Here is a 22,049-nt window from a genome sequence, read left to right as displayed (position 1 = left end):
CAGCTTAATCTTGGACGCAGATAACGAAACCCACAGAGCAGAGAGAGGGAAAAATGTGTTAATTTTGGTGCCTGTCTCCCCCCCCCAGCTTTTACTTGTCTGTCTGTGCAGGGTCCCTCTCTGCGTTGGCTGTGTGATAAAAAAAAAAAAGTTGGAGCTCATTCTTTGCTGCAGCTGTGTGTTCTGGGAACATTCGTCTGTTTTGACCACAGCCCTATGAACTCTCTCTGGTCATGTCCTGAAGAGTTTCCCCATCACCATCATGCAATGTCCCGAGCATTCCTTCAATCACCATCCCCTCCTTTTACTCTTCTTATCCTGCCTAAATACCCCCCTCCTTCATACTGATTTTGTCATACTTTACTCAGTTATATTTCTCTCTTTGTTTGTGCTGGATTGACATCACATATTTTCCTCTGTCTCCTCCACCCATGGCTCCGCCCCTCCCACCCACCCACCCCAGTTTCTAATTGGATTTCATTACCATTTCGTTTCAGTTTTTCCCAGCCAGACTCTGCTCCAGAGGAACAGCTCCTCGGCGGTCTCTCTTGGACGCACAAACATCAACAGCAGCTGCAGCAGCTCCTGAAGACTTCGCTACATCCTGGTAAGTTTGGGATTCTTTCTTGAACTAAATTTGATGAATCAAAGCACAACAGCTTCCGTGCTGACATTTCACAGATGAGAGGGCTGAGATGTGTCTTCAGGGGAAACAAAAGTACTGGGCTTCTCTCCTCTTTTTCCCTTCAGACCACTCAGTATAAACCAAACTGCCATATAACGCATCACCGTCTATTGTGCAGGTATAACTGCTGGATTATACACATTATTATAGAATAGGTCAAACACAAAATATTCAGCAAAACACAGTAAAGGTATTTCCAGCTATCGTTTATGAGTTAATGACTTTTAAAACTGAGTCTATAAAAACTAGACACTGACTGATGACCAAACTGTGCTTAAGGACAGCACTTCCCTTCACTTTACTAGAGTAGGTGTCCTTCAGAACAACTGTGTTAATATAAAGGGGGTGTTTTGATGCTGGGTTACAGTAAATGTGGAAATCACACTCCAGCTGACCTCAGAGAAACATGCCAAGATATGTCAAATGGCTGCGGCTCCTTCGTTTCTGACTTAAAGAGAAATCAGTTAATTTGTTCATTTCAGCCACTGAGAACAGTATGAAGAGGTCTATATGGCTCTCTGGTTACCCCCACCACCACACACACACACACACACACACACACACCATGATACTGCCAGCAACGTGTTTCGATGTGATTTTTGTTTATTTTACATCCCACCATGATTTTCAGGCTACTTGCGGTCCATCTTTGTCTAAATAAACATTTTTTCTATATAAACAAGTCTTTTTTTCAGTAACTTTTTCATTCTTGTGTAGAAAACAGAAACAGAATGCTGTTTCAAATCATTTTTATGCTTCTGGCATGGATTTTTGTTATTTTTCTGAGCAAGTCTGAGTATCAGTTGGTGTTTTTTTTAAACTATTTCCATAATTATTGTTAGTCATTTTGCCTTTTTATTGTAGCTGTTATGAACAACTTTGTAGTTGTTCTGTGCCATTTTGAGTTGCCATGTTATTGTTTCGAGTCATTTTGTTGTAGCTTGGAGTGTCTTTGTAGCCGAATCCTTTTCAGAGCAGTTTTGAACCGTTTTGCAATAGTTTACTGTCTATTTGTAGTCTTGCTGAGTGGTTTGTTACTTGTTGAATCCTTTTAAGTAATTTAAATTTAGTTTTAATGTGTCTTTTAGTAGTTTTGAGTCATTTTGAGTTTTCAGTAACTCTTTGTTTAATTTAAATTTTCTTTCTTTCTTTCTTTCTTTCTTTCTTTCTTGCTTTCTTGCTTTCTTGCTTTCTGTCTTTGCGGTGGTTTGTCTGACTAACTGAGGACATTAAAAGTCACAACAAACAGTGGCTCTTGGCCATATGTGCCCTGACTGCTTGGGCCCTGGGGTTCTTTGGGCTGTGCCAACTGGCCTGTTTAGTGATCCCTCCACGTCAACCAACCAGTCACTGGATGGACGTTTTTTTATTAGAGCTGAAAATACGCGGTCGTCATCTGATCACGAATGTTAATATAGTATAAAATAAAATGCTGTGCTCTCCAAACACGATCTAATCTTTTTAAACTGAGTGAAAGGACTGTGCACTTCTAGAAGAAAACCTTGTGTTTTTGGTCAGTAAACTGGATTCCTCTTTTGTGCTTTCTTGAAAACATGCATGTCTCTAATCATCTGAGGGCTATTAAGGAGTGGAGGCAGACAGCTGCTCAGACTCTCCAATATTTGTCCTCTAGTCTGCTCTCTACTTCTGCCAGGAATGCTGACATGCAGTTCTTTGTCCCACCCTCATTTTTCTCACTCTTTCTCTCCCCGCCTCACTCTGTGTCTGCAGCTGTTCTGGATGTAAGCTCTGACATCCAGTTAGGAGACCTGTTGATAGATAACAAAATCGGACTTTTCTCATTATTGTTGCACAAACAGCAGGTTTTCATCACCACACCAGCTGTAAGTCATGCTTTGATCATCAGTTCAGTTTATAGTCCTGTGACGCCTGACCTGCCCTCAGACAGACGGTATTAACGGGGTGATAGCATAGAGGAGCTTGTATCTTGTCTATTCTGGACCAGTGCGTGTACGACAGGCACACTGTAAAAGATAAGAAAGACGAGCACTGGGAAGTGCTTAGAAGTTACCTTTTTCTTTTTTTACAGGGTAATCTGACAACTCTCTGGCAGTCTGTGGTCATTCTGAGGTGATTTATGTCCGCACACAGACAGGAGGAAGACAGAGAAAGTGTTCCTGTGAGCTGCTTCTGAGCAGTCTGACTGGTATTCAGTAGCTCATTAAGCCTTAATTGGAAACATCTGTTTCGAAACCAAGGATATTAGAGGTTTTCTAATTTTTGGTTAGGAAATAAAAAGTCGAAATCAGACGGAGGATGACAGTACCACAGTACATAGAAGTTGCATAGAAACAACAGTACAAAATCAATTTAATTTACTTTAGTTGCACCCAAATGGAAACTAAATATTGTCCTGTAAGATCGTATTATGTTTAAATTTGCTAGTTTAAAAAGGAACGCTAACGCTGGGATTGGAGGTGCACTTTTGTTCTATCAGATCATTTTTCCTGTTGTTTGGTGTACGGACCAAACCTTCCTGCTGCTCTGCCAGAGAGTTGTTTGTAAGATGTAAAGCTTTTCTTCATGACTGCGAAATGTTTCTTCTTTGTCTCTCAGCCTCGACACCACAATGATCTCACTCAGGCTGTTCCCCTTATTGCACTCTTTCCTCGTCCTACAAGTCCATTTTTCCAGCCAGTTGGAGGACAACAAGATCCCTGCCAGTCTGTGTACTGGTCAGCCGGGCATCCCCGGCTCTCCTGGGGTTCATGGAAGCTCTGGTCAGCCGGGAAGAGATGGAAGGGATGGGAGGGATGCTGCTCCGGGGGAGAAAGGGCAGAGGGGGGACACAGGGTACCAAGGTAGTTATTTTTTGTAGCTATGTGAGAGTACATAATAACTGTCAGTGCCAGATGTTCGTTTTTGTGCTCCTATTCCTCTCCAGGTGAGACAGGAGTGCGAGGCCTGACTGGAGACAAAGGAGACGCTGGAGGAAAGGGGGAGAGGGGGCAACCAGGAGAGTGTGCAGTGGCTCCCAAATCAGCCTTCAGTGTCAAGCTGTCTCAGGGCCTCTCTGCATCCCTCATTGTGGGCGAGACAGTGCGCTTTGACACGATCGTGCTCAATGAACAGGGGGACTACAACATAGAGACGGGACGCTTCACCTGCAAAGTCCCAGGAGTGTATTACTTTGCCGTCCACGCCACCGTTTACCGTGCCAGTCTGCAGTTTGACCTGATGAAGAACGCACATGCCATAGCATCTTATTTTCAGTTTTATGGCAACTGGCCCAAACCGGCGTCTCTGTCCGGCGGCTCCCTGCTTCACCTCGTCCCTGGTGACCAGGTGTGGGTCCAGATGGCTCTCTCAGAGTACAATGGATTTTACTCCAGCACCAAGACAGACAGCACCTTCACCGGCTTCCTGGTGTACTCAGACTGGAAAAACTCTGCTGTGTTTGCATGACACGAGTTCACCAACAGCTCAAAATCTTATCCCACTGTGGAAAATGAACCGCTACACGTTTTCCGCCTTTTTGAATAAAGACAGGTGAATCTCTTGTGACTTGGTACAGCTGTATTTCTGTAACCATTAAGAATACACCAGACAGACTATTACTTGAATAGCACAGAGTATACTGGTGTGAGGTACTTAAACTTAACAGTACGATTTATTCACTATCTGTTTTTCACTTTCAGCCTTTAAACTGCTGTCACAGTTAATTCTTGTAACAGATGCTGGGACGGTGGCCTTTGCCAGCTCCGGGCCACAGATTCAATCTGCTCTCTTGCCTTTATTGCACTTTGATTCCGCTCAGTGTCCACACAGCTAACATTAAACACCAATAAATCTTTAGACTTTATAGAATGTGGTACCCATTCATGTTGGAAAGTGAAAAATAAGGACAAGTGAGGGTGACTACTGTGAGTGGTGACTTAACAAACGTGTGCGTTGAACCACTTTCTGATATTTTCACATTCAGATCCTTCACTTAACGAGAGTAAAAACGATGAAAAAGTGAAAGAACACCCTGTTTCTTCTGCTGAAAATACGGTTTTTATATGAGACGATATTACAGTGTCTATGTTGAGTAATCAGTATCACTGTTTGGACCATTTTTAAATATTTTGTATACATATGATATTAAAAATGTTATGGTTTTCTGTTACTTTGGCATTAAAGGCACAAGATTGAATAAAACCTTTGTAATGTTTTAAATAAAATCCCTTTATACGGCTGCTATTGATGTCAAAACACAAAAAAAGGGCAAAAAGCATGAAACAAAGAGTTAGGGACCCTTGGTGGTAAGTACAGAAGTCAATAGCACCCCCTTTTGATGAGTATCACACTTTTTCAGCAGTTTTAGTCTTTCGGGTCTTTTCAGGTCATTTGGGGGATTTTCAGCCATTCTTGTTCGGGTCCTGAGTTTTAGGCATGCTGCACTGCTGTCTGTTTATGTTAGGTTGGTTAGGTTGTGGATTCTGAGGCATGCTAGAATGATTATTTTTTTGTAAAAGCCATCCTCTTTTCAACTTCCACTTCTTCACAAACTGTTTTTTTTTTATCACTGTTTTATTTTAACTTCATCTTTCAGTATCAGGGTTATTTAGATATTCATTTGCAAGCTTTTGAGGCTGAGTTTTGTGTAGACCACACAGGAAATGTTTTGTTCTAAAGACTCCCAAAGTGCAGATGTGGCTGCACGGTAGAAAATTCCATCAGAACTTCACAAAAATCTCTCTAAATACCTTCTATCTCTCAAACAGGCGTTTTAATTAGACTTTCTGTGCAAGATCTCCAGACCTTTACTGTTGATCATCATTTCTTCATTATATTATAGTAATAGGAAATAATTGTAAGTGAAAAATTACGCATTTTCTTCTTAGAAATCTGTGGTGTCCACAAAGTAAAAGGTTATAAGTAAGAGTTTTTGTAAAGTAAGTACTTATAAAGTACCTATCTCCTTATGATAGCTATGAACAAGGCATCGATGTAACAAATCGATCAAAAGTCTGAGACCTTGTGTCCAATCATTTGCACCGGCGCCTTTCCTTTCTATCATTTATAAATTACACAAAACAAAATAATCCATTTACTCTTGTTTACAGTATTTCTAATAATTTTTTGGGGGGGGCTTTTTTATGCCTTTAATGGACAGGATAGTTGAAGAGAGACAGGAAGCAGGGGCAGAGAGAGGGGGAATGACATGCAGCAATGGGCTGTCCAATGCGGGACTCAAACCGGGGCCAGCTGCAGCAAGGACTGTCGCCTCTGTACATGGGGCGCCTGCTTAACCCACTATGCCACCTTGTTTACAGTATTTCTGTCTGAAATTCAGAGGTTCCACAATGGGTCATAAAATAGAATCGAGGGATTGTGAGGTGACTCATTAACCTGAAAAGTTAATAATTTGTTAATAAGTTGAAAATTTCTTAATTACACTAAGTCTTGGATAGTTATTGAAGAAACTTTCCGATCTCATTACTGAAACATGGCAAGACAGTTTGTTTTGTAGGGAGATTTTCACTTTGGAAATCAGACATAATTCTTGAAAGGATCTTTTGTTGTTTAAAAAGAAAATTTGATAGTCACCATTAGAGATAAAAGCTGGATAAATGTAGAGGAGTAAAACTGCAGTATTTCCTTCATAAAGTGAGGCGATATCAAAGTATAAAGTTGCATAAAATGGAAACAACGTGAAAGCACCTGAAGGTCAAGAACCTCAGTAAACGCAGTCGGTCACTCATCCATCTTTGGACGACTGATCCACTTTCATGACGCATTTCTAGAAGTCGTTCTTGTTCCCAAAGGCAAAGCAAATACTAAAATGACAAAAGGCTGGAAATATTCATTTTCCACTGGATTCACACTGTTTACTTCTGCCTAATGATTTCACCAAACACTGTGACAGAATCACAAGCTGCATTTCAACGCTGTGAGCTGGTGAATCATCATCTCCTTCTTCCCGTCAGTAATCGTAGTATTTATTCTCCCACTTCACTGAGTCACCTCCTCCACCTCCTGACATTTAATGAAACTCGAGTGTTTATGTAGGAGTTTAACTCTAACAAGACCAGAACTCATAACAGGCTTTTTTCTTTTTTTCCTCTTTACCTATCACATACACAATCTAAGACATGAAGAAATGTTATTCTTCCCCTGTTCCTGAGACTCCCACCATAATTATGTTCCAAATATACCCTGGTAGCAATTCCCTCCAGGGCAGAAAAAGAGTTGCAAGGAGTTCACTAATCTTCCCTTGGCATCAATCAGTTATTTCCATTCGCTCAAGGCCTGCAAATCGTTCTGTCAATGTTTGAATCCAGGCATACGGTTACATCGCAAAATACAGAGCGGGCGGTCGGGTGTCCGCTTGTCTGTGAGACTTTATCAGGTTTGAACTGTAGAGCGAGTATAAGATTGATGAATTACTAAAGATGAGAACGTTTACCACAGTAAACAGAGGCAGGGCCATGGCAATGGCTTCAGAGATGCTGGAATCAGATTTCCTAGTAACATAGTACGACTCAATTACAAAGACTTAGACTATATATTATATCAGCCTGTGCATGTTTACTAAAGAAAACCTTTGCAAACTTGTCCCATCTTTTATTAATTTCGGTGATTCTCAGCTTGGGGGGGTGCGGATTTGTGTCTGAATATTATTTGCTGAGTGGTTTTGTGGGCGTTACAGTCTGCATGCAAGAGTCGCTCTTCGGGTGGGGTGGTGGGGTCATGACCAGCAACCTGATAATTCTAGTGTGTCATTACGCCAAAAGGTTAGCTCAGGGAAAATACATTCAAAAGAGAAATGTTGTGTTAAAGACAAACATCCCAGCTGTCATGGGGCGAGAGGCAGAGTACACCCTGGACAGGTTCATGGCTCCAAGCCAACCCCCATAAATTCAGGGAGGCATGAAGCAGAAATCCAGGGGAACTCATTCTATCTTCTTTCCTCAGCAGAAGTAGATTCTCTACAGATGATGGGTCTGTTTTGTCCGGCAGGGGGCGGTGTTGTATCACTCCTCAGCCGCTGAGGTACAGACAGCAACAGACTCATCATCACTTCAGACGCATAGACTGTAAAAAAGGTTGTGCTTCAGACCATCTGCGCAGGACAGATCAATTTATCCAGAAATATGAACAGTCTGTCCTGTATGATGTGTGTTTATGGTGCCAGAGACTGTAAATACATTTAGATAGCTGTTGGTCATTAACTTAGCACATGAGGGTTTTAATTGATTTGAGTGCCTGTGACAGAATTTACTTTTGAAAAGTTGTAAAGTTTTTTTTAATTTTAAATTGCGCTTTACTGTCAAGTATTTGCCCTCATGTGGACAAAATTTTATAGACAGTAAATGCCAAAACAAAGGGATTATCTGCATTATATAAAACCATATTTGTGAAGCACCTTAGATACTTACCGTAGCAGACAGATCAATAAGAGGACTTCTCTGATCCTCTCTGCTCATTATAAATGTATGAAAGAATGTACAATACAAAGACTCTCATACAGCAAATATGTTAATAATGAATGCAGCACTGTTCTGTCTGCAAATCAGCAACAGTAATATGAATAACTTTATTAGGCCACTGAGGGAGGCTTTATTTTCACAGTTAACAGAAGCTGAGTTTACATTTTTTGAGTTTTCTGATATTTTCTGTCTCTGTGTCCGAATCTTTAAACCTAGTTTACTGTGTAAAATAATCCAACAGAGAACTGATTCCATACGATTCTTTTTACTGCAAATAATAAAACTTAAATGTTTTAAGCAGTACCTTTTCTTATTGAGTGTATATATATGTACTGTGTATATGTGCATATATAAGTAATACAATTCTTCTTCTACAGAAATTGAGGATGTTAAAGAATTCCCTGAATCTTTAATTATCCCATGATGTTCATGTCCAGCATAACTGTGTATAAGTATAAGTACTAAACTTTCCGATATATAATGAACCAAATTGAATCGAATTGAGTTAAACCAAATGATAAATTGATAATCACAAAGTAGGAAACTGTTTTTCAAGATAAAGAATTTAAACTATTATTTGTCACTGTGAAAAAGCAATCATATATGAGTTATTGCTGTGGGCAGGAAGGCCCTACTGTGTTGTTCCTGGTTGCAGTGGACCTGAACAAGCCTCTGGCTGAACATGCTCTCTTGGTTCATTGCTGTGTTGTGTAGAGGGTGTGCAGTATTGTGAACAATGTTCATCAATTTGTGTAGCATCTTTCTTTGTACAATCAGCTCCAGGGCCTCCAGATCAGTCCCCAGCACAGAGCCAGCCTTGCTGCCTGCTTTGTCCAGATGAGACTGGGCTCGGCGAAGCAGGTAGAGGATGGCATCTTCAACACCAACCCCAGGATGATAAGAAAACTCTAGTGGGCCCTGAAACGTGTCCACTTGCTTACTAAGATGAGCAAATAACAGTCTCTCCAGGACTTTTAGGATATGGGATGTTAGGAAAATTGTCCCTTAGGGCAGATGGATGAGATTCTTTGTCTTCCCCAGCACTGTGACTTTCTCCTGACTCAGGCTAATGTTAAAGAGTCATTCAACCCTACTTGTTTATTTTTTCATTGGACACAGGTGAATTAAAAGTGCAATGTATCCCTTTTAGTTTAAGTTTCACGATGGCTCCTGACAAGACTTCTAATCTGCAAGCTTTAGACAGCATCCTACTGCAGAGGCTTTAATCTCTGCGCTGCCTATACATCACACATTGCAATTATTTAGGGCCATCGGGATCACTTGGATTACTTACAACACACCACATAATTAAAGTGGAGTTGGGTGGAGGAAAATTCTAATGAGCTGCCTTTCTCGTCTTTGTCTCTTTAAATTACTGTCAAACTGACTCTACATATGTCTATTCTATCCACATTAATTAAGATAATGTATTTGTCTTTTCATCTTGATGGATGTCTATATTATGCCATGCAATTACTCTGCAACACTTCCAGCTCATCCATGCAGGAGTATTCTCCTGTTGTTCATGAACCCCCTTGAGGAAATAAAATGTTAGGGTCAGCTCCGGGTCAGCACTGTTTCTAGTCGATAAAAATTCTCTAACTTTGACATTTTACGGGCAGAAACTGCGTTAGAATGGCTTGGACAGGGTTCGGAGGAGGTTTTCCACTCATTTAAACACCGAGATTAAAGCTCGCAATGTGGAGAGGATGGAGAAGTAAAGGGTCGGCAACGCGTAAGGAATGGACACAGTGCTCAGAGACAGAAAAATGGAGCCTGATGCATGCACTGAAGTTTTCCCACACTGTTCACAGCCAGGACCACGGGGGTCAAAGGGAAGAGGCCTGATCCCTGATGTATAAAGCTCTCTTTGGTTTTTACTCTTTCCTGCTCTTCTCCTGACACTAAACTTCCTCTCCTCTGTTAACACAGTCTTTATTTGCAGCTAACATGTAAACACTGCTGATGCTGAACTTGAAGGTCAGGAGACAATAAACAGCCTCTGCGTTGTTTTTGAAACTTTGAAGTTGGTAAGATTTCACATCTACAGTTGAGTCATAGACGACTGCAACCATTAACTGATCAATTATCTGTAAAAGATGACAATGTCCATCTGAAATGTGTAAATATGTAATAGAAATACTTCTAACCATTGCTCCAGTAAAAAGCAGATGTCTTGCATGAAGCTGTGGATATTTTTAGAGTGGGAACCAGAATGAAGCTGTAAACCACAAGGCTCCGATGAATTGTCATATGTTTGTAGAAGGAGTCCCAACTGGCCATAAAGTTCCGCCGCTCCGTGAGCCCTGCTGCCTATCTGCAGCCCCCATACAGACACTCTTACGCATAGCCATCCCTTTATCTCCACAGATGTGAGACATAAAAGCTGAGCTATCTTTGGTTTCAAGTGTTGCATTATCTTCGGTGTCAGACATGTTCACTGATTAAAGAAGTCTTGTGTGTCCCCAGCCTCTATGGAAATACTTCTCACTGATTTTTCCAATTGTGGAAATCTAAAAACTCCAAGGGGCTACACAGGATGTGTGTCCTTTAAACAATGTGATTTGTGACAAGCACAGGTGGCTGTGATCACAGGAATGATTTACTGCTTTATCTATTCAGCTGCGAGCACAAAACCAGGACCTGGGAGGTAAATATATTTATTATTTATAGAAGTTCTTTTTCACCTGCCATGCTTTGAAATGTCATTCTGTAAAAGAAACCCTTTGAAATGGCTCTCTTCCTCGCTGCCCTGTTTTTCTCTGGGCTGCCCCTAAAGGCCCACATGGTGCCTGATGTGGCTCATTCAAAAGTACAGCCAGAGAAAAGTCAGTGCTGCCGCAGACACATGGAGAGCACTGACGATAGACAGAGAGATGCTGTTTACTTCATAGATCACATCATCCATGAGACAGAAGCGGATCAATGACTGAGACAGGATATTGTCAATATGTAAGAGACCATCCAAAAATTTAAAAATCGTGTTTTTAGTGGAGGTCATGTCAGGCCTCATTCAGTCGACACAGCGGAGTCAGGATGAAAGGCAGCTTTGCTGTACTGACAACTTGCATGTTGTGCATTTGATACACAAATATGTGGCCTCAAAATAGAAAAAACCTAACTCCTGTGATCCGAGTCCCTTTTTTTTTTTATGGCTGTTAGCTTCGTTTTAATTCATAGAAGAGAAAGAGTGACCCTGAGACTTTTTTTATAATTGGTCTTTGCATCTTATTCCTAGTCGGTTTGGCCCAATTTGCACTCACAGTGATACCGCATTGAGAAGCAAAGGACATGAACACCATTTAGTGAGCCAGCTCTCCGATTTTTGTAAAGTCTATTCTGAACTCTCACTTGAAACCTACTTTTCACACAATCGAGTCCTTCAGGTTCTGCATTCTTACTGGCTGCTGAGCCCTGTGCTGGTGGTAGTTTTTGGTTAATTTCAGTGGTAAAATGTATCCAAAGCCGCACTTTTGTGCGTTTCCCCCACCAAAATATGCAATTTTCACACCAGTATCTTACTATTAGACCCCTCGTCACTGTAGAACTAGTTGATGAGGTAAACAAATGCCGTCACATCCATGTTTGGGAGTATTTACTCTAAAATGCTGACTGGTTTGATAACCTAATTATACAGTTAGATGAGCATAAGCTCCCAACATATATGCAATTATTTTGAGCTCTAACTATTATCTGGTTGCAGACCTAATAATTCCAAGGTGTTTGATTCAGTGTGCAGCTGTAAAAGCACTTAAAACATTATCTGTTGAGCTTGTGAAGAAGATCCAAGACCACTGATTCTTATTTTCCTTTTTATTGTGAACAGAGAACTTGCCACTTACGTGGCAGCCGTCACATTTTCAAAAACACGCTGCATCCATGTTTTCAATCACATTGTCCAACACTGTTCATACGTACTGCAGGTAGCAACAGATGGTGCTCGCGTGAGCTGCTTTCTGTCCACTGCAATCTTGTGTAAGGAATGCCATTGGTGCTTAGGAAATACCTGAGAGGAGCAGTCTGTAACCACCAGTCTCTAGAAATCATTTACAACCTCATTCAAATCACTTTCATCAGTATCTGTATGATCAAGCTGGGCAAAGGGTGAAGTCAGTATCTGCTATTACACAACTCAAGTCACAACGGTTACTGAGAAATCCTGTTTCTTTGAATTACACGTAATAAAATAAAAAGATGTCAGATGGGACTTTCTCCTTTCAACAAATCTGTTCCCACATCAACCAGAACAAAAAATACAATATTTGGTGTCAAAATGATGTCCTGTAAACAGATCAATATTAACAGTTTAGGCAGCAAAAACACGAGCAGCCACAGCTAATTAAATTGTTGGGCCTTATTAGTTTATGGTCCTTTTTATACAACAGGAATTTGTTTCATTACAGCGTCAAAAGAAAGAGGAAACCGTCTATGGATTATTTGTTGGTGGTGACTGTAACACACATCAGGCGGGAGACTGGAAAAAGCCCTATCAATAGAACAGACAGCAGGGATAAAGCAAAGATCTGATCTCTATGAGAGATGATAATGCAGCACGAGCCAAAGTGGTCATAAGATCCGCTGCTGTGGTCTGAAGTCTGTTGTCACTGGGAGTCTAAGCTTGTACATGCAGCACTCATACGGACAGCACGTGTGGAATCGTTTGTACGCTCAAGCTGTGAGGCACAGGGCTGCTCTAATCCTCACAGCCCGGCCCAGCGAACGCACCACATTTTAAGACATCAGTGGCGGTAAACATCAGCAATAGAGAGGGCACCGACGGATTAACATGCCCGCGACTCCTGAGACTCAGTGCGGCAACACAGGAATATCAAAAACAAGTCATCCTGGTAACGAAGCAGACACTGTCGTCATGTATCACATCCATACCCCAGACTGATTCTAGACATGACTGAAGTATGCTGTAAGGAGAAAATAAATGACCTAAAAAGCACTGATGGTTGATACCACAACATTTCCCACAATGCAGTGCAGTAGTCTTGCATGTAAAGGGGTGGGTAGCCCAGCTGTAATGTCAAGAACTCCTCAGTTTAGGTGTAAATATAATGCTTCATTTCTCTTAGTGATATATATGTATAGTGTACATTTTCATTTAATAACTGGTCACATTAGGTTATTTAGATACATCGTTGGGTTACCACGGTAACACGGCTCAAATAGGCAGCTCGTCTCTGACATAGTGACATACGAAGTGCATCAGAAAACAGACATTTTGCTGTTTAAATCACTAAAAGATGCCAAAAGTCTGTCCAAACTTTGACTATTTTCCGAAGTAACGCGCATGTATGCAAATCTGATGGACACAATCGTCCCTCAACGTTTTCCAGAGAGAAAAGGCCAAAACTAGAAAAAATAAAATAAAATAAGAGAAAACAACATCTGGTCGGGGGTGAACGGTTCACCTGCACCTCAAACAAAAAAAAACTCAAGACATCTGCCTCAAAATACATTCAGAAGTAGCATTTACCTAAATCAGAGAAGTATGACGATTTAGTGTGTACCAACTACAAAAATGTCTTATATAATACAGTTAGTATTCTGCACAGAGTTGGGTCCCAGCACATGCTTTTAGTTTTCCTCTGCAGCTCTCAAAGAGTGCAAACATTTGAGGCCAGTTTTAGTAGAATAAGGCGACATTCTAGAAAACTGGATCGATCCAGTTTTCTCACATCTCATCTGGTGTCGCCTGTGTGTGCTCGGAGTCCAGCTGCTTGTCCCGGTTCAGAACTATTCGTTTCAATTCTAAAAATACAAACATACTTTTACAAGTGGAATGAATATGTTTGAAGCTGCGTGGAAAAGTCAAGGAACAGCAGTGTTTGGGTTAATTATGAGATTATGCTGTCGTCAAATAAGGTACAAAATATCACCAGACTTATCATTTAACTCATTTCTGTTGTGGTAAATTAATCTAAATGACTCTTTGCTGTCAAGGTCCATGGATCCATTTGTGCTGGTCCCTCATAGATACACATCCATCGTGTTGAGGATCATGTGACGACAGAGAGGGCAGTTCTGTTGGTATATAGGCTGCCTCATAAGGATGTCTGTACAGTCTCTACACAGGCAGAGGTGTCTGCATGGCAACAGCACCACCGTTTTGATACAGTCCTGACAGATCACACACTTCTTTCTCTCTTCCTGCTCCTTTAGCAGAGTAAGCAGATTCTCAGCAGGTAGGGGTTTACTGTCTTTGCCTGAAGGTGACTGCTTCTTTAGCGGCCTGTCTGTGCTGGATGAGGGGAAAACTAAATCGTGCAGCTCCTGGTGGGCTCCATCTCCAGCTCGTCCGTCTGGTGGGTCCCGCCTCTCCTCTCCAGGATCACCGTCACCTCTCACTCTGTTGCTATTGTCCCTGTGGAACTGTGTCCGCAGTGCCAGGCGCAGCTGGCCACTGTGTTGAGACAGCTGCTGCCAAAATCCTCTCTCCGGTAGGTAGCGGTGACGGAGAATCCTTTGCAGGTGTTGTATGTTGCGACGTAGGAACTGCTGGATACTCCACAGGGCTGATGCAAGACGGTAGAGAGACAGATGCACTCTACGCACCACAGGAAAAGAGTAAATGTAATCCAGAATGCGCAGAGCTGCCAGTCGGGTCAGTCCTGGATTCAGGTAGGCGGTGGTCGTGAGAGTGATAGTGACAGTGAGCAGGAGGCCATAGATGTTCAGTATGAAAATACTGATGAACATGTGCACCAGGGAAACCAGAAAATCCAAAACCAGTTTACAGGGAGACCACAGGAAAGCTGATGTACCGGCCAAGCAGCTGTATAGAAAAGTGAGGGAGGTCAGGGTGAGCTCCAGCACCTTCTGCAGTGGGCTGGACACTGTGTGCCACACACCGACCACTGCCAGGTAGATGTTCTGGGTGGCAATAAGTGCAAAGTTTACTACTGTGTTGGTGAAGTAGACAACCAGGCTGACAGCAATGCCACAGCCCTCCAGCACTGATACCAGACCCCGACACAGGTGCTCCTTCCCCCGAAGCAGGACATGCATGGACAGATAACCCATCATCTTCAGGCTCTCCAGCAGCCCCTCCAGAGCCAGCACCACGCTTCCGCACAAGGTGACTGAACTGTGAGCCAGGTCTGATGTTGCCTCTGCCACGGAGATGGTGAAAAACAGGAGGAAGTTCCCCAGCTGTAGTACCGTGTTAATAAGGAGGGCGGGCAGGTTGTTAATAAAAGTGATAACCGCCACGACAGTCCGCACCACGGTGTGGACGATCAGAAAGTTCAGGTCAAACAGTACGCAGGCAGCGTCCAGGAATTTTCCAACTGTGGATATCACAAAGTTAATCAAACCCATGGTAACTTGTCTTTAACTTAGCCGTTTACCTCTGGGTACTCTCAGGTTGTAGCCACGTCTAAGAACATCTCTTGTTTATTCGTCCAGGCTGACATACTTAGACGTTACATCTCGTCCGGACCGTTACTTCTTTCTTAACGTCGGGTGAAACCGCATTTCGATTTTTAATCAAACGTAAGTTCGTTTATATCCCATGATTCTCAATCGTTGTTTCAGTTGGACGACGAAATAACATCACAAACGCACGCGTTACAGAAGCGGATGTTTGGTTTTGAACAACAAGCTGACACTTCCGTATATTTTCCGGGTTTCGTTTTTGCCCTCCATTCAGAACCACAGCCCCAACACTCCTCATTATTTTAACAGCAACTTTGCAAAACAATTAGTTTGCAAAAAATACGCGTGAAACCATGAAAACGATTAAAAAATCCACACTAACGGCTCTGTCTTCATAGTAGCCGCCATATTTGTTTTGGTCAGGTCACGTGACGTCTCTTCACATCCTTCCGGTGAGTTTGCGCAACACCACTGAGCCGTTGACGATTCTTGTTTAACAAAATGTCGAATATATAATTAAAATATATGCATGCAGTAAATACAAAACGTAAATAACCAATATCGCAAATATAAAATAAAGGCAGTTACGATATTCATAGACAAATATGAAAAAGATAGATACACTTGAAATATATATTATAGATAACAAAATCAGCAGTCAACGTTCCTTGTTGATGTGTTAAACAAAACCATATACAATTTTAGTGAAATCTTCTTTAGCTCTTCACATTTTGAGCTGAGGTGAGATATAACAGGTAAAAACAATTATTTCATGCTCTTGTCAGCCTTTGAGATTTTGGAGTATTTTGTTTCCATAATCATGCCGAAATAAAATGCTTTGAATGTATGAGGAACTTGTATTATTAAATGAATTCAAACCATTTTTAAATATATTAGAAGCAGATATGTTGGGTTGTAAATGTTGTGTTGACCAATTCTGTCTCCAGTTAACCTTTTATGACTGGTATATTTTACAAGGTTTTGGAGTCTTAAACTTTTGCTATTTTAACTTGTGTTTTTTTTTTATATAGTTCCCTTTTTTATACCTACATTTTCTCTAAAAAAACTGCGTTCAAGTATTTAAAACATTACAACAATATTACTGGGCATGTATTGTTGTAATGTTTTAAATACTTGAACGCAGTTTTTCTAGAGAAGATTAATTGCTTTGGATATGGGATTATCGTCCATTGACTGTTTTGGGCTTTCACATCCGCGCGCATACCAACAACCGGTAAGTGACATGCTGTTTATAAAGTTATTTTGTAACGTCCCCATGCCAGTAATGTAAGAACCATGCATATGGTTTTGATGGTAAGGCTTGTGACTTTATTGTCAGATGGTTTATAAAGTGGTGTGACGTTTCTGCAGTGTGCAAGTTGTTGTTTTACGTGGAAGGTTTAGCACTTGCCCCTTGGCCACCACGTATTTGGCTAGCATGACAGGCTGCGCAAACAGCGCAATCGCCGCACAGGGAGCGCCGATTTGCACCAGTCTGTGTCCTACTGTCAGTATTTGACAACCTCTAGCAATGGGATTGCGCTTCAAATGCCCCGGAGTTCCCCTTTAAATTCAAAATTTGTCCAGTTCAAACATACAGAGCTAATTCAAAGACGATTTCCGAACTAAGGACAACAACAGATTACACCGGAACTTTTCTTCGATCCAATCTCGAAGGGACAACAAACACTGTAACACCAAGCACAAGCATACCTGCTGAGACAGAGAAACACAAGTTAATGACAACAATAATTTCAAATGTACATAATGTCACATGAGGAAAGAAACGAGGGTAAAAGAGAGCAAAGTGAGTAAAGGATTGTGTAATATTAATTAAAGTTTATCAGTGTGGGATTGGACGCAGATATCAGTGCGTAGATACAAGTTGAAGGTAATACATCTAGCTCCCTCAGTGTAAACAAGGGTGTTCCTCAAGGCTCGGTCTTAGGACCACTCCTGTTTGTTCTATATATTGATATCCTTGGTCATCAAATAATAAATGTCAAATTAAAAAAATGTTTTAAATGCCAACAAAATAAAACTTTTGATATTCTCAAATTCAAGATCAAAGCTTCTAAAGTGACCTCCTATTCTCACCATTCAGGGCCATGAGACTGAGGTCTGTATGTCAATACGAATACCTCCTACTTGATGATGCTCTCTCTTTCAAACTTCACATCCAGCAGCTGGTAAAAAGTTAAAACCAGGTTTCTTTAAAGGCAAGTCTTGTCTTTCTTTCAATGCCAAAAAAACCCTTTTTGCCTTTTTTTATGCATGCATCTTTGCAGTGCTTACATGCTCTGGGTACCGTCTACCATTGAGCACTGAGGTCCATCACAAACCTGCACATTGTACGCTCGAGTTGCATGGTTTTCTTTGCAAATCTATTCTTGGTCTGCTTCCAAGTTATCTACTGTCCTATAACTGTCAAAAAATACTGTCTTCATTCCAACAAACTACTCCTGTTATCTGTCCCAAATGTCCGTACTTAACATTTGAAATGAAGGCATTTAAGTTCGCTGCCCCCCTCTGCTTGGGAAAAAACTGCACAATCACCTGAATCTTAAGGAACTGGCCTCATGAAATGAATTCAAAAAAGTTTTAAATAGATTAGAAGCAGATACATTGTTGTGTTGAGGGTTAGGGGTTTTGGTGTTTCAAACTTGTTCTATTTTAACTTATGATGTTTTATACAATTCCCTTTTTATACCTACATGTATATTTTATTTAGTTTTAGTTTATTGCTGCCTATATTGGCCAGGACACTTGGAAAAGAGATTTTAAATCTCAGGAACTAGACATATGTATCTGCACACCCACCAACCTTTCTTGTTTGTCATTTATCCAATAACCGGAAGGATATCTGGAAGATTAATTCCGGGGTCTTTTGGTCAGAAAAATAAATATACTTTTTGTAGCTTGGAAACTTGTCTCTGTGTGTGCTCCTCGTGTTACACAGTCAGGTCATGAGGACCTGTTTCCTTTACTGAGGACAAAAATGCAATTCTTCATAATTCAAACAGATTTCAGGGTGAAGACTTGGGTTCAGGTTATTCAGGTCAAGTTAAGGCTTAGAATGATTATGGTTATGTTGTGCCCTTCGGTAAATTCAGGCGAACGTCAACAAAAGCTCTGCTTTGTGAGTGTATATGTAGGACATAAGTGAAAATTATTGCCACCACCCAAAAATTTGGAGTATTATTCACCTTTTCTGCTACCTAACACCTTGAAAGTCCAGTTTACTTAACCTTTTCCCATTTACATTGGCACAGTCTCAGATGTTGAGCTATATTCTTCCAGTACATCAGTGACCTCAGTGGCGTTGAAACAAAAAAGCTTTACAATCCAGAACAATACCAAAAATGCTTCCTTCCTTGCTCAACCCTCAAGTGCCGAGCGTCTTTTTCTTGCAGAGGGGATACGATCATGGGAAATCCCTTTTTGAACATTTGCACATTTGGCAAACAGCATTTGTTTAAGCATTTAATGATGCAGCAGGGATACATAGGAGGAGTGTAAGAAGCTATAAAAAGTCTTGTGCGTTACTTTGTCTCTGACGGAGAGCTTCTGGACCTGCTCCTTTTATGGTAGCTAACCTTCCCTCTGGTCCTGCAGCAGGCCAGCACACAGCTTCCTTTGTTTGTTTTCTGGTCAACCGAATCCTTCCTCTCTAAATGATGAGAGCTTCAGAAACTTGTCCAAAACCTTCCCAGTGTCCCATTTTCAGATATGTCCCTGATTTCTTTTACTTTAAATTCTGCCATATCTTCCTATATATCCTGTTTTTTTTTTACACTTGGTTGAATCGTTTTTTATTTTTATTTAAAATTTTTGTTGCTTTGGAAGGTTTCTAACTAGATAAGATTACTTTGAATTATCCAAGTAACAGTCGTGAAACGAGCCACTCAAATTCTGTTTGAAAAAGAGCATCCGTACTTTCTTTTATTATGTTCTTTATCATAGGAAACTGTTACACTAACCGGATTTCTTGTGATTAAATACGAGGACATGAGGGGGAGTGTGGGCAGCCATATATTCAACGTTTACTCCCTTTTTAAATTGGGTAATGAAGTAATATTTTATGTTTTACTATTTTGACATGGTATTTAATGTAGCGTCAATGAAAAAAAAGCTCGATACAAAAGCAACAGACAAAGTAACTAAAGAGCTTTTGGAGAATATATTTTTCACATTGTGGACAAAGTGTGGTCTTGTTTTCATCACAGTGAAGATTCATCTGTCCTTAATGGCATGAGATTTTCCATCAGGGTCAAGCAAAAGTATTTAAGAAAGGACACAGGGGGAATTAAATTCTTTTGACAATCTAGCTGTACCCTTAGTCTTGAACTCACACCTGGAAGCTGTCACCACAGAACTGTTTTGTGGAAACCAACAAATAAACCTTTTCTTTAAAAAAAAAAAGAAAGTACCAGAGAAATGACAAGGGAAATAAAGCGAAGCTTCCACAGGATGATGGCGAGACAGTAGGACAAACTTACCAACTGACACGTTTCCGACAAGGATCTGATGGTCCTTGGATAAGTAATTTACAATGTCTCAGCGGAGTTATCCCCACTGAGATGCTTCCATTTCCACCCTTGGAAAACATGTCATAACGCCCATCTCTTTGTCTGCCTCTCCACTTAGTAAAAACAACTCTGAAGTACACCCAGTTATACAGGCAGCTGAAAATAAATCAACAGCGTTCTCACAGTCACTCAGTCTTGACTGTAAAGTCTTGGGCCAGTTCCACAGTCCATTTAAAAAGAAAAGCTAACTGTCAGAAAAATCTGCAAACGATTATTGTCTAAAAAATACAGAAAATTGCAGTTAAAAGACTGAGATTTTTAAAAATATTCCCCATTAATTTGGTCATCCTAAGGTACAAATCACAATAGCAAAACCAAAAACACAACAGTGTTTCAGAGAATGCCATACTCATATACAATATATCATATATTCATATTAAATGATGAATATGTAATTCTAAGTCAGTTTTCAAGTTGAGTTTTCTTTCCTTCTGTTGTGCTTTGTATCTCACTGCAACAGTGCAGTGCCCTGCATTGTGTCAGATGCCAGTTGAGTTTTGAAAATGGTTAGTGGAAAGACAGTCAGGCACTAAAACCCCTTCACAACAATAAATTGTTGTTTTTCTGCACTTCAGTTTTGAGCTTAAACAGTACCAGTGAGCACTTTTAAGTTTGTGTGGCAGGCCAGCTGTTTTTCCCTGTTTAAGTCTTTGTGTTTCCCTGAGCCTACCATGTACCGTGACTGTACATACAAGATTAATGTAACCAGTGTGACTGGTCTTTTGGTTTGTGGACCACTATTTTAAAGCCTTGAGTTCAGCATTTCACCATCGCACATCTTGGGTTTTTCAGCCAGAAGTGACATGCAAGGGATGGTTCTTGTAAAAACTTGTAAATAAATGCATATCAACCTAAGTCTAAATATTATTGAATCAGTGTGTAACAAAAGAAATCACCCTGTACAGTCTTTTTCATTTTTTTTTTATTGTAACCAGACTGTATATATGCATTGTTCTGGTTGAAAGCTGGGTATTTTATCATGGGGTCAGTTGGTCTTGACTCAGTTTTCGAGCCGCAGAAAATCTCGAGCCATTGAATGAACTACAGTTTTTGATTCTTTGTGCTGTCTCTACTTTCAGTCTATGCGGTTGCTACTTGGCAGAAGCATACTTCCCCAAAGAGATGAACAATATCTTTGAGGCAATAGTTTTGCTTATTGAGACCGTAAAAAGAAAAGAAAACAATGATAACTGTAAACCTGTCACAGAACTTAAAGCTAGTATTCATCACTTAAACCTTTACACACTAACTGTCCACCACACTACATTAAATACATGTCAAATTACGTCCTACTTTGCTGTCAGTGAATGTAAATGAATGCAGAATCATCCAATCTGAGTTAAGTAACCATTTATCTGCATTTTACATTCAAATCCATATGTCTAATAAGCTTTGAACTACACAATGATTTTTGATTAGTTATCAAAAAAATGTTTAATTGAGCAAAATGCCTTGAAATGGCTTGACTTTTGGAGCCAACTCCTACACAAAAGTGTTGGAAAGTTTTCTGACCATAATAACAATGACTTTTGCACAGGCAGCTTTCTCCACAGTCATGAAAAATCTATCGTTGTGGTTGTGACTTGAAGCTTTGTGTTGTGTTACCAGATTTTGTGGTGTATTTCGGCATCTTCTGGGTCAGTATTGACTTTGGCTTCTGGCCAGTACAGCAGATTCACACAAATTTACATTTAGAGTACGACTGTGTTTGTGTTTTAGAAAGTGGACAGGGGGTAGGCATTAGGCCACAAGCTTCTCTGGGAAAACACAAACTCCAAACAGTAGAAATCAGCGGAGTGCAGACTGGCCACGACCCAGAGCAGGACCCTGCATTCCTCTGTAACCCTGCGCCTGGAGCCTGCTGCCTTTGCTGGTCGCTGAGACGCCGAGAAAGGCAGTGATGGAAAACTAAGACAGAAGGTGAGACAAAAGAGGCAATGAGGATCTTCCTTA

The 22,049-nt window shown here is 40.8% G+C and overlaps 2 protein-coding genes across 2 annotated transcripts; one reads left to right on the top strand and one right to left on the bottom strand.

The window, feature by feature from the left end:
- Positions 1 to 520: 520 nt before the first annotated feature.
- Positions 521 to 4,840, top strand: c1qtnf5 (C1q and TNF related 5). The gene is made up of 3 exons (XM_075474415.1): positions 521 to 607; positions 3,263 to 3,507; positions 3,591 to 4,840. The coding sequence occupies exons 2-3, from the start codon at positions 3,276 to 3,278 to the stop codon at positions 4,109 to 4,111; spliced, it is 753 nt and encodes a 250-aa protein (XP_075330530.1). The 5' UTR covers positions 521 to 607; positions 3,263 to 3,275; the 3' UTR covers positions 4,112 to 4,840.
- A 7,079-nt stretch (positions 4,841 to 11,919) lies between these two features.
- On the bottom strand, positions 11,920 to 15,945 carry rnf26 (ring finger protein 26). The gene has a single exon (XM_075473490.1). The coding sequence runs from the start codon at positions 15,448 to 15,450 to the stop codon at positions 14,101 to 14,103; it is 1,350 nt and encodes a 449-aa protein (XP_075329605.1). The 5' UTR covers positions 15,451 to 15,945; the 3' UTR covers positions 11,920 to 14,100.
- Between the last annotated feature and the right edge of the window lie 6,104 nt (positions 15,946 to 22,049).

This window comes from Odontesthes bonariensis, chromosome 9 (genome assembly GCF_027942865.1).
Source record: "Odontesthes bonariensis isolate fOdoBon6 chromosome 9, fOdoBon6.hap1, whole genome shotgun sequence".
Taxonomy (NCBI): Eukaryota; Metazoa; Chordata; class Actinopteri; order Atheriniformes; family Atherinopsidae; genus Odontesthes; species Odontesthes bonariensis.
Note: the sequence above shows the minus strand (reverse complement) of the source record. Positions and strands in the feature narration are given on the sequence as shown.

Bases quoted from the DNA above. Each gene is read 5' to 3' on its own strand.
- rnf26 (XM_075473490.1), bottom strand. From the start codon at position 15,450: ATGGGTTTGATTAACTTTGTGATATCCACAGTTGGAAAATTCCTGGAC.
- c1qtnf5 (XM_075474415.1), top strand. From the start codon at position 3,276: ATGATCTCACTCAGGCTGTTCCCCTTATTGCACTCTTTCCTCGTCCTA. The intron at 3,508-3,590 runs GTAGTTATTTTT...ATTCCTCTCCAG, and splicing joins GGGGGACACAGGGTACCAAG to GTGAGACAGGAGTGCGAGGC.